The sequence below is a fragment of the Elephas maximus genome, chromosome 1 (genome assembly GCF_024166365.1).
Source record: "Elephas maximus indicus isolate mEleMax1 chromosome 1, mEleMax1 primary haplotype, whole genome shotgun sequence".
Classification (NCBI taxonomy): domain Eukaryota; kingdom Metazoa; phylum Chordata; class Mammalia; order Proboscidea; family Elephantidae; genus Elephas; species Elephas maximus.
Window position 1 is genome coordinate 31,537,981 of NC_064819.1, and position 13,888 is coordinate 31,551,868.

General features: G+C 47.6%; 1 protein-coding gene and 1 non-coding gene across 3 annotated transcripts in view; one reads left to right on the plus strand and one right to left on the minus strand.

Annotated features, from left to right (window-relative positions):
- Positions 1-563: 563 nt before the first annotated feature.
- Positions 564-742, minus strand: LOC126058051 (small nucleolar RNA SNORA81). Its single transcript, XR_007513069.1, has one exon. It is a non-coding gene; the product is annotated as a small nucleolar RNA SNORA81 (small nucleolar RNA).
- A 6,246-nt stretch (positions 743-6,988) lies between these two features.
- MCF2L2 (MCF.2 cell line derived transforming sequence-like 2) overlaps positions 6,989-13,888 on the plus strand; it is a 224,251-nt gene continuing 217,351 nt past the window's right edge. For both annotated transcript variants that reach the window (XM_049881580.1, XM_049881586.1), the window contains exon 1: positions 6,989-7,408. In XM_049881580.1, coding sequence (XP_049737537.1) covers positions 7,333-7,408 — 76 coding nt within the window. In that variant the 5' untranslated portion in view covers positions 6,989-7,332. The remainder of the gene's footprint in view (positions 7,409-13,888) is intronic.

The following is a 13,888-nucleotide window of genomic DNA, read 5'->3' on the forward strand; positions in this document are numbered from 1 at the left end:
TACACTGTGAGCAGATCCTGCCTCAGTCTGTTAAAGAAATAATTAGAAATTAACAGCAACTAAATAGCAATACCAGAGAAGAGCGTCTCTTGTTAGATCGGAAGCTATGAAATCCCTGACAGGCACTTTTTCAGAAGCCAGTATATTCCCGATGCTGCAGATGGTTAATTGGCTGCTAACCAAAAGGTTGGAGGTTTGAGTTCACCCAGAGGTACCTTGGAAGAAAGGCCTGGCAATCTACTTCTAAAAAATCAGCCACTGAAAACCTTACAGAGCACAGTTCTACTCTGACATGCACGCAGTCATCATGAATTGGAGTTGACTTGGTGGCCACTGGGTTTTGACCTCTCAAAAAGAGCAGCCTGGCTGGTCAGTCTCTTGCACGTCACAGAGGGCACACGGCTTCCTTTCCTACAACACTTCAGAGAGGAGAAGGTTAATCAACAGCAGAGCTGGATAACAAGTCATTTGATCTTAAAGAAGTCATTTGATCTTTAACTATCATCCCTACCACTGAAAGAGACCAGTTAGAAATTCATTCATTAATTCCGCCTAACTACAGATATTGCTGTACCGAATCTCAGAACAGACTACTCTGGACTTAAGAAAGATGTTCATCCCAGTCTTTTTACTGTCGGGGGCAGTTGCGTTTCTTCTTGTGTTTACTCCACCAGCTTTATGACAAACACTAAGACATGACAGCAGTTCCTGCAATTTTAGCACAGAGCTTAAACAAACTTGTGCCAAACCCAATGCAGTCGAGTCAATTCCAACTCATAGCGGCCCTATAGGACAGAGTAGAACTGCCCCATAGGGTTTCCAAGGAACACCTGGTGGATTCGAACTGCTGACTTTTTGGTTAGCAACTGAGCTCTTAACCACTGTGCCACTGGGGCTCTGAGCTTAAAGAAGGTTAAAAAACAAAACAAGACAAAAAAACCCTAGTTGTAATTTTTTTAAGTACATAACTTCGAAAACCATTACCTTCTTTCAAAATGTTTGTAGAACACTGATCCTTTGAAGGGCCAGTATTTCCTTTTTCACCAGAATTTGAAAGAGATCTCTCAGGAACTTTTTGATGACTTCCTACACATTGGTTACCATTGAGGCCGAGTGCAATACGACCTTAAAAAACAGACAATGACTAATTATGTTGTTACATCAATTAAGAAGTGTAATAGTTTTCCTAATAATACTTAGAGAAATGATGTTTGAGACTAAGCATGTTACTACAGAACCGAGCTAGACAGAGGATATAGGAAACCATTGCTTTGAGCAGGGAGAAGGACAACGTAGCACTTCACAGCTATACAGTTACAACTAATCCAACCCACTAGCTATAGAAAAATCACATGCAGACCCGAATACTTGTATTCAATTTCTGATAAATCTCATAAATTTGATCTTTAATCCTTTGGCTCAACATTTTATCTGCTTCATCCAAAACTAACATCTCAATCCATTTCTGGAAAGTAAAAACGTCTTACTTAAGTGTGGGCTGGGCATTGTGACTTCCTTCCAAAGAGTACAGCAGGAAAGGGGTCGGGGGAGAGTCACTTTACAGGTGAGAAATCTGACAAACACTACCTCAGTCAGGTGATCAAGTTCAACATCAACAATCATAAATCACGTAGACAGTATGGAACCTTGATGTAACGTGATGAGAATGGCACTTACCCCTGTGGTCTTCCTCCTCAATACCGATAACCCCAGTCTAATCTTGTTACAGCTGCTAACCAAAAGGTCAGCAAATTAGAATCCACCAGGCACTCCTTGAAAACCCTATCGGGCAGTTTTACTCTGTTCTACAGGGTGGCTGTGAGTCGGAATTGACTCGATGGCAATGGATTTTTTTTTTTTTTAATCTTAAGAAAAACATCAAATTCCAATTGAGGGAATCCCAAGGCCACCCCCAATAAATATGACCAAAAGTAAAACTAGTTGTGTGAGTCTCAGAAAGATTTATTTATTTAATAACTATATATTAAAGACTTTCTAGGTATGGGGTTTTTTAAGTTATAATTTTACAAATAAACCAAGGCTCAGAAATGTGAAGTAATTTATTTAAGATCACTGGGGTAATAAACAATAGTTGCTAGGATGAGAACCTCAATTTTCCTAATTCCACACTCCTTTCTAGGTGGAGGAAAGGTTTTGCAGGTTTTTGGAGGTTCTGTTAATTGGACACAGCTCCAAAGAGGATCTTTAGGAAGTAGTTTGTAAGTAAGCTACTACTGTAAACAAGAATATAAAACAATATACAAAGAAATACACAAACCCTACAAGGCTTGTCTTTCTAGTTCTAAAATATAGCAAGTATACTAACTCTTTGAGTCCCTGGGTGGGGCACAAATGGTTAAGCCCTGGACTATCACCTAAAAGGTTGGTGGTTCCCAGCCAGAGGCACTTGGGAACCAGACCTGGAGATCTGCTTCCAAAAGGTCACAGCCTTCAAGATTCAAAACCCTCCCTATGGAGCAGTTCCAGGAGCCCTGGTGGCTTGACCCCTAAGTGCTAAAGTCGGCAGTTCAAAACCACTAGCAGCTCCAAGGGAGAAAGATGTGGCAGTCCTTTTCCATAAAGATGTACGGCCTTGGAAACCCTATGGAGCAGTTCTTCTCTGTCCTGTAGATCACTATGAGTCAGATCGACGGGATAGTAACGGGTATTGGAGCAGTTCTACCCTGTACACATGGGTCACCACGAGTAGGAATCAATTCCATAGCAACCAACAACAACAAGCTCTTTCAGTCTCACCAGAAGCTGGCTTATCACAACGCTTCCCACACGGTTTGCACGGTTAGGAGCTGTACAAACGTTATTCTTGCCCACAGTTGCCAGATAAAATACAAGACGCCCAGTTAAACTGAATTTCAGAAAAACCACAGATAATTTTTTTTATATTTTTATGTTATTTTTGGGACATGTTTATACTAAAAAAAAAAAAAATCCTCATTTATCTGGAATTCACATTTAACTGGGGGTTCAGTGTTTCTATTTGTTGAATCTGGCAACCCTACTCTTGCCCCTATGGCGAGGGGAACAGGTAGGATGGCAGGCGCGGCTTCTCCCACCCTTCCTCCTGAAGGGAGAAACTGAGGCAAACGGCTGGCTGAAGGGTGGGTGTGGGAAGAGGGAAGACACAGAGCTGCGTCCAGGAGGCGTTCCTCTGAAGCTGGACTGAAAGCAGAGATTGTGCCCTCCTCTCCCTGTTGTCCTCCGCATCTCAGGGCGGCGCACCCGGATCCATTCACCCCACCATCCCCGCCCCCGGGCTCTGACCCACCGCACCTCCACCCACCGTTACCTGGGAGGCAGCAGCAGGCGGCAAAGATGCAGCCGCCGGGTCCTCGCCGCCGCCACCGGCAGCACCGACGGTGCAGAGGCCGCCGCCATGTTTCCGGAGCCCGGAGGGAGCCTCTTGTCCTCTCCTGGCCACCGTCCAGGTCAGCGGAGAGCAATGGTGCGTCATCTCCTCTGCAACCAATCAGCGAAGACTTGGGGCGTGTCCTGCAGGGGTGAGGTCCTGCTTCCCTATTGGTGCCTGAGAGATAAAGCCAAACTCGTTGCCATGGAGTCCATTCCGGCTCCTAGCAACCCTACAGGACCCAGTAGAACTGCCCCGAAGGGTTTCTAAGGAGCGCCTGGTGGATTCGAACTACAGACCTTTTAGTTAGCAGCGGAGCTCTTTATCACAGCGCCACCAGGGCTTCAAATTCAAACAGGGCTCAAAACAAAATACGAAGTAAAAGCAGATTAAATGCCCAATGAAAAAAAAGCTAGAAAAAATATATCAAGATAAGTCTATGGAGGCAGTTCTTCTCTGTCCTAGAGGGTCGCTATGAGTCAGAATCGAGTGGATGGCAATGGGTTTTTTACCCAGGGCTACTGAATCTGAAACTCTGAGGGTGGCGCTCAGCATTTTGAAAAATCCTCCAGGTGATTCTGCTAAATATGAGAACCATTGATCTAGACTAAACTGAATGGCCCCAGAGGTACCTCAGACATCAGCCAATGCCCCCATGGCACTGTGAGCTGAGGGAGCCGCAATACCTACTGCATTACTTTCCACTGTCTTTCTCTTCATTTGACAGTCCACCAGTAAAGCTCTTGGCATTGCTTGGATGATCATTCTTTTTTTCTAAGCTCAGGCGAATCCTTACCTGGCAGCAGAGAATGGCCTAGATTCTTACTACTCAAAGTGGGGTCCTTGCAGAAGCAGCATTTGTAAAATGAGGCTAAAACCCTTAAAGGGTTGTTATGAGGCTTAAATGATGTTTGTCAAATGCCTAACATTTCACCAGGCACAGAGCAGGCACTTAATCTCTGGTGGTGGTTCTACCTTCCTGTCACAACCTTGGGCATATAATAGATGATCAATAATCACGACAGATTGTTTATTGATTCATTGGTGAGGGAGGCGGGATATGCTTGCTTGTTCCTCTGATTTGGCTATACAAAGGAGCAATGTGATTTAGCAGAGGCTGCCAAGGAGACGGGAAATAGACCATAATTGTGTGCTGTCGAGTGGATTCCAACTCATAGAGACCCTATAGGACAAAGTAGAACTGTCCCATAGGGTTTCCTAGGCTGTAATACTCATGGGAGCAGATCTCCAGGTCTTTTCTCCCACGGAGCCTCTGGTGTGTTTGAACCGCTCACCTTTTGGTTAGCAGCCAAATGTTTAACCATTGTGCCACCAGGGCTCCTTAGTACATAACTAGGAGGAAGAAAAGAAGGTAGGGAAGGCAGAGGGCAAGGAGCAGGAGGGAAAGAAAGAAGATTGTGAGTATTCACAGAGCAATGGAGACAATGACCGTTTTCTTCAAGGAACAAGGAGGTGTGGGCTATTGAACATCATGTGGTCATTTCTGCTTTGTCACAGTTATAGAATTTCTGGACAAGGGAATGTGGAGATCACAGACCCACCCTCTCACAGCACAGGTGAAGCAATAGAAGCCCTGGGAAAGCAAGTGTTAGAGATGGGGACAGATTTAGTTTCTGAGGACAGGCATTGCTTGCTACATCCTGCCACTGGCTCCAGATAATTTATCTCCATGGAAACCTTTGAAAGTTCTGAAGGTGCAGAGGATGTGGGAAAGGAGGGGCTCGCTCTGAGTGTGGTTTCTTTCCTTCCAGTCTTTTTCATATCCTCACATTCCTATTCATAATCTCCTCTGCTTCCTCTTCCTCTCCCCCTTCCCTCTTTCCCTCCTTTCCATGACTCTCTCATAAGGACCTGGCCTAATCCAAGAGGCTGAGGTCCTGAATCTTCAAAATGGATCTCGATCCTTCCCAGTCTGGCATGCTTCCCTCGTCCCCCAATCACCCATTTCTTAGCAATTCGTTGGTTTCTGATGACCTAAAACCCCTCTCACAATTGGCTCTGCCTGGGCATCAGGGTTTTGACTACTAAAAGAAAACACCTCTATTAGGTTCCTGGAAAGTACCCGTGACCACTGAACAGCCAGAAATCACTATGGAAGCACAATCCTAAGCTGTCTCCCTCCTTTGGGTCCTTAACCCTTTTCTACAATGTTTACAAGACGTTATTATGAAAATGGCTACTCCCCTAGTGCAGGCAGAATGCGAACTGACCAAACCTAACAAGGGGGAGGAAACTCTCCACAAATCTCCTGTCACAGGTGGGCTAACAGCATCTCTTAACCACAGTCCACAACTGCGCCACAGAAAGCATTTTAAAATGCCCCAAACCTCTGGGGCAAGTGGGTACTACCAGAAATTAGATCCACGGCCTTTGGGGCTGAGCTATGTAAACAAGAGGAGAGCAACAAATGAGAGTCCTGGCGTTGGCTCAGAATATGTGGGTGGCCCTGCCACTTTGCTGGCCGGATATTCACGGTCTTCTGTGTATAGAATAGACTGGGGGCAACCCGAACAAGTTCCCGTTTGCCCAGTCTTTCCCGGTGCAGCTCGACCGAACTGAGTCTTTTGCTGTCTGTCTGGAGCCACCCAAGGAAGCTTCCGGACAATGTCTACCACCAGATAGCCCCTGGGGCTGGTGGGGAGGTGGTACAGCATGGGGGATGTACCAGGTGCTAAAGGAGTTATTAGCGCGCCTGACAGGTGGCAGACGGAGCCCTGGAGCACGCGAATAGCGGCTGAAAGGAAAAGGCTCACACCGTGGAGACTTGGCGAGCGCACGTGTGTGACCAGCCCGCGCTTCGGGCTGCAAGTGCGGGTGTCCAGTGGAGGCTGTTAAGTGCCTGAGACAAGCCCTAATCGGGAAAAACAAACTCTAGCCGCTCTGTACCCTCCACCGTCAGAGCCACCCCAGACTGGAGTCATGAGATGGTGGCGGGCAACAGGGCTTCACCTAGCCCGGACGGAGGAGGGGCCCCTAGAGAAGCCGAGACCAGCAGGGCGCTCGTACCCGGTGCTGGCTGCAGCGCCCAAAGCTGCTGTCTCCTCTCCCCCACGGTCCTGAGGACGGACCAAGAGTCGCCTCCCGAGCGGGTGGACTTCCAGAAAGGAAGGGGTGCAGCTTCCCTGTCCTGAAAACGGGCGTCACTCGAACGGCACGCACCTCCCCGGAGCCCGACGCCGCCCCTGAGCCAGGCAAGTGTGCCCTGGAGTAAGGGGCGCAGCGCGCACAGGGCGGGCGGTGCAGAGGGGCCCCGGCTGCCTGGCTGCGCTCCTTCCTCAGCGCACACAGCCTGCGGGCTGCGCGTCCCTCCGCGCGCAGCACAGCATCCTTCCACCCGACCTCACTGGAGGCTCGGGTAGACGGTGCAGCGGGGTCCCTGGCACCTCCCGGCCTCAGCTCCTTTCCGCCCTCAGAGCACGCAGCCGCCGCGCCGCGCCGCGCCGCGCTTCCTCCTGCTCGCGGGCACAACGTCCTTCCATCCGAGCTCCCGGGAGGCGGCACTGGGGACCTGGCGGCCCAGTCCCCTCCCCCCCCCGCCCCGCCCCGCCCCGGAAAGCACTGCATCCCCTCTCCTGGAGAGGCCTTGGGCGTTGTGAACGAGAGCCGGGTCAGGGCCCCTTGCTTTTCTCACCATTCCCGGCTCACCTCCATAACTGCCTTCTCCATCTTTCTAAATGCCGGACGTCGTTACACGTGGAAACGTGCCAGCCTCAGCCTTTAAAGTAATCCTCTGCAGGGCGTGGCTGGCGCCCGCGACCAGAGCGGTCGGGAGAGTCGCCCTTTGCTGCAAGTGGCCCTCGTGGGGTGCCTGAAGAGAGCGAGGACGCGTGTGAAGGCCAGACAGCCTAGGGAGGAGGTGCCTTCACGGGGTCACCCGTACCGGCGGCACACACAGTTTTGCTTTGCTTTTTCTATTGTTTATACTGAGTGGTTTTTTACATGAAATGCTATTTTGGTTAAAAGAAGAAATGGGCCCCCAGGAGCTCACCCGGCGACTGGCCACGGTGATCACGCATGTCGGTAAATGAAGCTTTTATTTTTTATCGTGCGTTTTATGAATTGGGGTGGGGGGCGTAGTCTCTGGGAAGTCGTCTTCTCTCTGTCCTCAGCCACAGCCCAGGGGCATCGCCCTGGGAAGGCTGGCGGTGCGCGTGGGGCAGGAATAGGCGCCCTCCAGGTGCCCCACCCTGGGACAGGTGCCTTGCTAAATTTTGCTAGGCGGGCGCCAAGTCTGTTTGCCTCTTAACTGAGAGCTGTGGGTGATTGGTGGTTACAAGCCGCTACCCTCTCTGGCCTCGTGCGGGGGTGGGGAGTTGTGTAGTGGTTTAGAGGGATAAGGAGGTATAAGGGGAAAATGAGGACCCAACGCCGGTGCTCTCCAGCAGAAGCTACTGCGGATCCACTGAAGGCCTGCCTGTTCCTAAGAACGTGAAGGGTGCAGGTTACATAATATAGAGGGCCGCTGCGCCTTCTACCTCCCTGTTAGTTCCACCTGTTAGGTGTTCACAAGCTCCTGGTGATCCCCTAGGAGAGCCCTCCGCAAGTCCAAGGAGACAGAGCGGTTTTAATCCTCTACCATGAGTTAAAGAGGGGCGCAGCACACCCACAGCCTTACCCCTGAAACGAGGGCTGCTGTGGAAAGACAGGCCCTGTGTACTGAAGGAAAGAGGAGACTGAGGCAGTTACCAGCGAATTCCGTCCTAGCGTTTCCTGTCTCCCGGCTTCCCTGGCCCTCCCCGGGAAAGATGCACATTCAGGTCCGCATCCTTGAGATGTTATGACTGGAGGTAATTGGACTCTTCTCTCTGCCTCTCACTTCACTTTGAGGCCTTCCGTGAACACAAATACGTTTTCTTTGTTAAAGTGAGGGAGTTTTGGCCGTAGTTTTCCATGTATTTATTAAAACTGCCTTCTTGGTACTTGAGTGTTCACTCTGGCTTCAATTTGTGAACTGCCACTGCTTTTTCAGCACCTTAGTCCAATGTGTTTGATGCAATCAATTATTATGCACCTCTGGATGCACGTGGGGCTATACTTTGCAAGGATAATTTATATGAGAAGGCACAGTTTTGATTAATCAAGTTTTAAAAAATATTATTGTGTTTTAGGTGAGAGTTTACAGTGCAAATTAGTTTTTCTTTGAAAAAATTCATACACAGATTGTTTTGTGACATTGGTTGCAATCCCTGCAGTGTGTCAGCACTCTTCCCTTTCCATCCTGGGGTCCCTGTATCCAGTTATCCTGTCCCTTCCTTCTTCCTCATCTTTGTTTTTGGGCAGGGGTTGCCCGTGTGGTCTTGTATGCTTGTATACATGAACTAAGAAGCTCATTTCTCACATGTGTTATTGTTTGTTTTATAGGCCTGTCATAAAAAAAAAAAAACCTTTGGCTGAAAGGTGGACCTCGAGATGATTAATCAGGTTTAAAAACTATTTTTGGTGCCAAATGTGGCCACTGAAAGGGACTTTGCTTTAAGACAAAATGTCGGTAGAATCCTGCCACAGAAGGCCGAATGTACAGTAGTACTGCAGGATGAAATAATAAGAAAAGAACTTCAAATCAAGCAGAATTTGGGGTTTGAAATATGTTGGATACTGAAACGGTTGTGCTAAACACCAGCATGTGCCTGAAATTGTGGTGGAAGGGAGGGATGGCCGTCTGGCTTTGAATCGTTTCATGGACAAGTCATTTAACCTCAGGGTGTCCCTTTCTTCAGGGTGAAAACAGGAATTTTCATAAGGCTTCCCCTCCCAGCTCCGAGGCTGTTTGTGACAATAAATAACACAGTCTGGGTAAAAGCACAGCCTGAACTGTGAAAGGCAGTACAGATGCCTCAGTTACTGGTCACATTCCTGGTCCTCCTGCCACTATAGGTATTGGACAGACCTCTGGACCTCTGCCAGGGTGAAGTTTCACACCTGTTAATCGAGGAGGTTGGCCTGGATGATTGTTAAGGTGGTGATGCTGGTGCTGTGGTTAAGCTTGGCTGCTAACCAAAAGGTCAGGATTAGAGCTCACTAGCTGCTCCCCTGTGGGAGAAGGATGTGACAGTCTGCTTCTGTAAAGAGAAACCACCAAAAACCAAACCCATTGCTGTCAAGTCAATTCTGACTCATAGTGACCCCATAGGACAGAGGAGAATCTACATCCCATTATATACTGAATCAGAATCTACATTTTAACAAGATCATGTAGATTCTGATTCAGTATATATCTGGAGTGGAAATGCAAATTCTCATCTGTCTTTCCCTCCTTTGCACCTTGCTTGTCTCTGTGTCTAGTCAGCTCTCTTTATATCTGAGAAGTGATGGGGTTTAAGATATACCTACACTGGTAGGGTCCATTAACATAACAAAGAAAACCTTATTCCCAAATGAGATTATATCTACAGGCATGGGGTTAGGAATCCTGCATATATTTTTCTGTGACAAACAGGCACCCTTCTAGCTTTATCCCCTAATACTTGGTATTTCTGCATCTATGGCTGGTCAGCTTGAACTCTTCAGTTCGCCAGCTACATCCCACCTCTGAATGTTTGCTTCAGCTTCACCTCCACCTCCACGAGGAATGCCATTCTTCTCAGTAGAAAAGATGGCTTCTCCCCCACGGTATCTTTTCTGACCCTGCCAATGGGACATACAACTCCGGCCTCTGAATTCCAAGGCGGGTTTTGTCCTCCTTATGTGGCAGCTCATAGGCTCCCTTGTACTGTGGTTATTTCATTGTTTGTGTGCTTGTCTTATCTCTGCCCATAGATTCTCCGTTACCTATCTCGTGTGCCCTGGGGCCTCCTCTCTCTAAGGAGATGCCGAAAACATGAGCAATTCATCGTGCTTTGGGATGGACTTTGAGTAAAGAACGCCAAGCAGTTTTTACACTGTTAAGGGCAGCTCTGAAGTACTGTTTGGAGACAACTCTTTTGTCTCCTGAACCCTGTTTTCCAAGTAAACATCATGCGTTTTTCATGTGACATGGCTCACCATGGGGCCTTCTTCTCTGGATTTTGTCAGGTTGTCAGGGACCCTCCTAAAACGTGCAGCTCACATGTGAGCATGGTGCTCACATGTGTCTTGATCCCTGTGGGGCACATGGAGGGCCATCCTCTCCACTTCATACTGGACTATGGAGTCTCATTGGTTCAATTACAGAATTTCAGCGCCAGACAGGAAAAGCCATATGATTTTCCCCTTCCCTGTCCTTTCCAGTTTTTGAATCCTCTCTGCAGCTTTTGCTCTGCGGCTATTTATATGTACAGGTGCTGCCCAGGTGACCTGGACTTTGTGCTAATGCATCTCAGGTGGCATTAGGAGTTTGGTGGATAAGGCTCCTGTGGGGCTTTCGGTCAGTGGAAACCCTTAGTCATGGAGCTGGCCAGTCTCAGCAATCCCCAATGTAGGCTTTTACATTTCCAGTTTAGCTCACTCTTCACCACATCTTCTCATGTTAGAAGTAATTATTTTATATTTTTATCTTACTTTATCACTGTTCTAAAACAGTTTTGTTTGGCTACCCCCAATTCAACCGTGGAACATAAATAAGTATACCTTTGAAACATTCCTTATAGAATTGGAGATTGGGCTGGTGGCTGTTTTGGTGATCAGGGCTCTGGGATTTTGACCCTTTACCCAAGTCATTGCTTTTGGAACACTGTCAGCACTGGTAATTTGCAACTGGAAGAATTCTACACTAAGAAATTCTATCCATACCTCATTATTATAGAGTGAAATAGTGGCAGAAATGTCCTAGGGGCGTGCCTTGTCTGTTGGTCCTGGATAAAAAAAAAAAACAACCCAGGGCCGTTGAGTCGATTCCGACTCATAGTGACCCTATAGGACAGAGTAGAACTGCCCCATAGAGTTTCCAAGGAGAGCCTGGTGGATTCGAACTGTGGACCCTTTGGTTAGCAGCCGTAGTACTTAACCACTACGCCACCAGGGTTTCCAGGGTACCCAGGGGGTGCTGGATAGAGGATCTAATTAGAATAGAATATTTGGTGTTCAGAGAGGAGGTATGCAGTAAGGGTGACTGTGTATACTGCCCTGTCTGATAAAACCCTGGAGGTGTGTCTCCACCTGTGCCCAAAGTGAATTAAGCTCATCCAAGCCATTTTCCCATTATGGGCTCTGTAGATACTGTGCCTGGAACCGTGGTGATGCAGTGGTTAAGAGCTTGGCTGCTAACCAAAAAGTGGCAGTTTGAATCCACCAGCCACTCATTGGAATCCCTATGGAGCAGTTCTACTCTGTCCTATAGGGTCACTATAAGTCGGAATCAACTTGATGGCAATGGGTTTTAGATACTGTGCCGAGGGCTTATGGACTCTTCAAGGGCCCATAAAAATGTTTGAGCCATATAAAAATTTATTGACAACTAAATATAAAGTGAAAAGTGCAAAATGAAAATTAAGATGTGTTTATCATTGTTGTTAGCGGCCATCCAGTCAGCCTGTGACTTGCGGTGGCCTAAGGCACAGCAGAAGAAAAAGCTGCTTAGTCACCATCCCCATGATGGGTTGTGGATCGAACCACTGTGATCCATATGGGTTCATTAAGTGATCTGCAGAAGAAGATCAGCGGACCTTTCTTCCTAAGAAATGTTTGAATATCTGAAAAAGCTCTCTTACCCATCTCTTCAAACCAAAATCAAACCCAGTGCCGTCGAGTCGATAATGACTCATAGCGACCCTATAGGACAGAGTAGAACTGCCCCATAGTGTTCCCAAGGAGTGCCTGGTGGATTCGAACTGCTGACCCTTTGCTTAGCAGCCATAGCACTTAACCACTATGCCACCAGGGTTTCCAAAGCTCTCTTACCCACCATAAAATGATATTTCATTACATTTTTGAGAACAATGGAGCTCTGCTTCTGGAACGCCAGCGTGAGTAGCCTCATGGGGCCATTCCCCAGTGAGGCAACGGTGACTGGTGAAAATTATTAGAAAACAGCCATTTAAAGTCTCTGGAAATTGTCCTAAGACCCTACAGCAAATGAAAAAAACATTTAGTCGAGAAACTCTACTTAATTTTGGTAACAACAGTAAGAGTCTGCACTTGAGTCGTGAGCCACTTCTCCCAGCTCAGCATGAAGGAGGCTCAACTTTGGACAGGCGTAGTGAAGATGGGGCTCTCTCTCCTCTCAGCTCCCAATCAAGGGATACAGGATCTCATTGGGAAGGGCAGGCTGCCAGCATTTCTCACCTTCTCCAACTCCCAAGTTGCAGAGGTTAAATTCCTGCTGAATGTAGCAGAAAGGTCAGGAGCTTCTTTCCTCTGCCCAGCCTCCTTTTATTTGGTGGAACCTAGGTGCAACAGGCCAAGAATACTGGGCTCTGATTGAGCCTTGCCGCAGCTCCCTGGTAGGGCAGAGGTTCCACATCAGGAGAGGCAAGCCAAGAAGACCAGAGTTACTGCCCCTGGAGGCAGCTGAGCACAAACCATTTGCATCACTCAGGGACGTGTCAGTAAAGATTGTTGTTGTTAGGTACAGTTGAGTCAATTCCAACTCATAGCGACCCTACGTATGAGAGAACAAAACAATGCCTGGTTCTGTGCCATCCTCACAATCGTTGTTATGCTTGAGCCCACTGCTGCAGCCACTGTGTAAATCCTTCTCATTGAGGGCCATCCTCTTTTTGACGACCCTCTACTTTACCAGGTGTCATGGATCAAATTGTGTCCCCCCAAAATGTGTATAATTTGGCTAGGCCGTGATTCCAGTATTGGGTGATTGTCCACCATTTTATCATCTGATGTGGCTTTCCTACGTGCTGTAAATCCTGCCTCTATGGTATTAATGAGGTGGGATAGGTGGCAGTTATGTTAATGAGGCAGGACTCAACCTATAAGATTGGATTGTATCTTGAGCCTATCTCTTTTGAGATATAAAAGAGAGAAGTGAGCAGAGAAATGGGGGACCTCATATCACCAAGAAAGCAGTGCTGGGAGCAGAGCGTGGCCTTTGGAGCCAGGGTTCCTTTGAGGAAAAGCTCCTAGTCCAGGGGAAGATGGAAGAGAAGGACCTTCCTCCAGAGCTGACAGAGAAAGCCTTTCCCGGAGCTTACGCCCTGAATTTGGACTTCTAGCTTACTAGGCTGTGCGAAAGTAAATTTCTCTTTGTTAGAGCCATCCACTGGTGGTATTTCTGTTATAGCAGCACTGGATAACTAATACATGAAGCATGATGTCCTTCTCCAGGGACTGGTCCCTCCTGACAACATGCCCAAAGTATGTGAGATGTAGTCTCACCATCCTTGCTTCTAAGGAGAATTCTGGCTGTATTTCTTCCGAGACAGATTTGTTCTTTCTTCTGGCAGTCTGTGGTGTATTCAACATTCTTTGCCTACACCGTAATTCAAAGGAGTCATTTCTTCGGTCTTCCTTATTCGTTGTCCAGTTTTTGCATGCACTTGAGGCTACTGAAAACACCATGGCTTAGCTCTGGTGAAGGTTAGTTTTCAAGGTGATATCTTTGCTCTTCAACACTTTAAAGAGGTCTTTTGC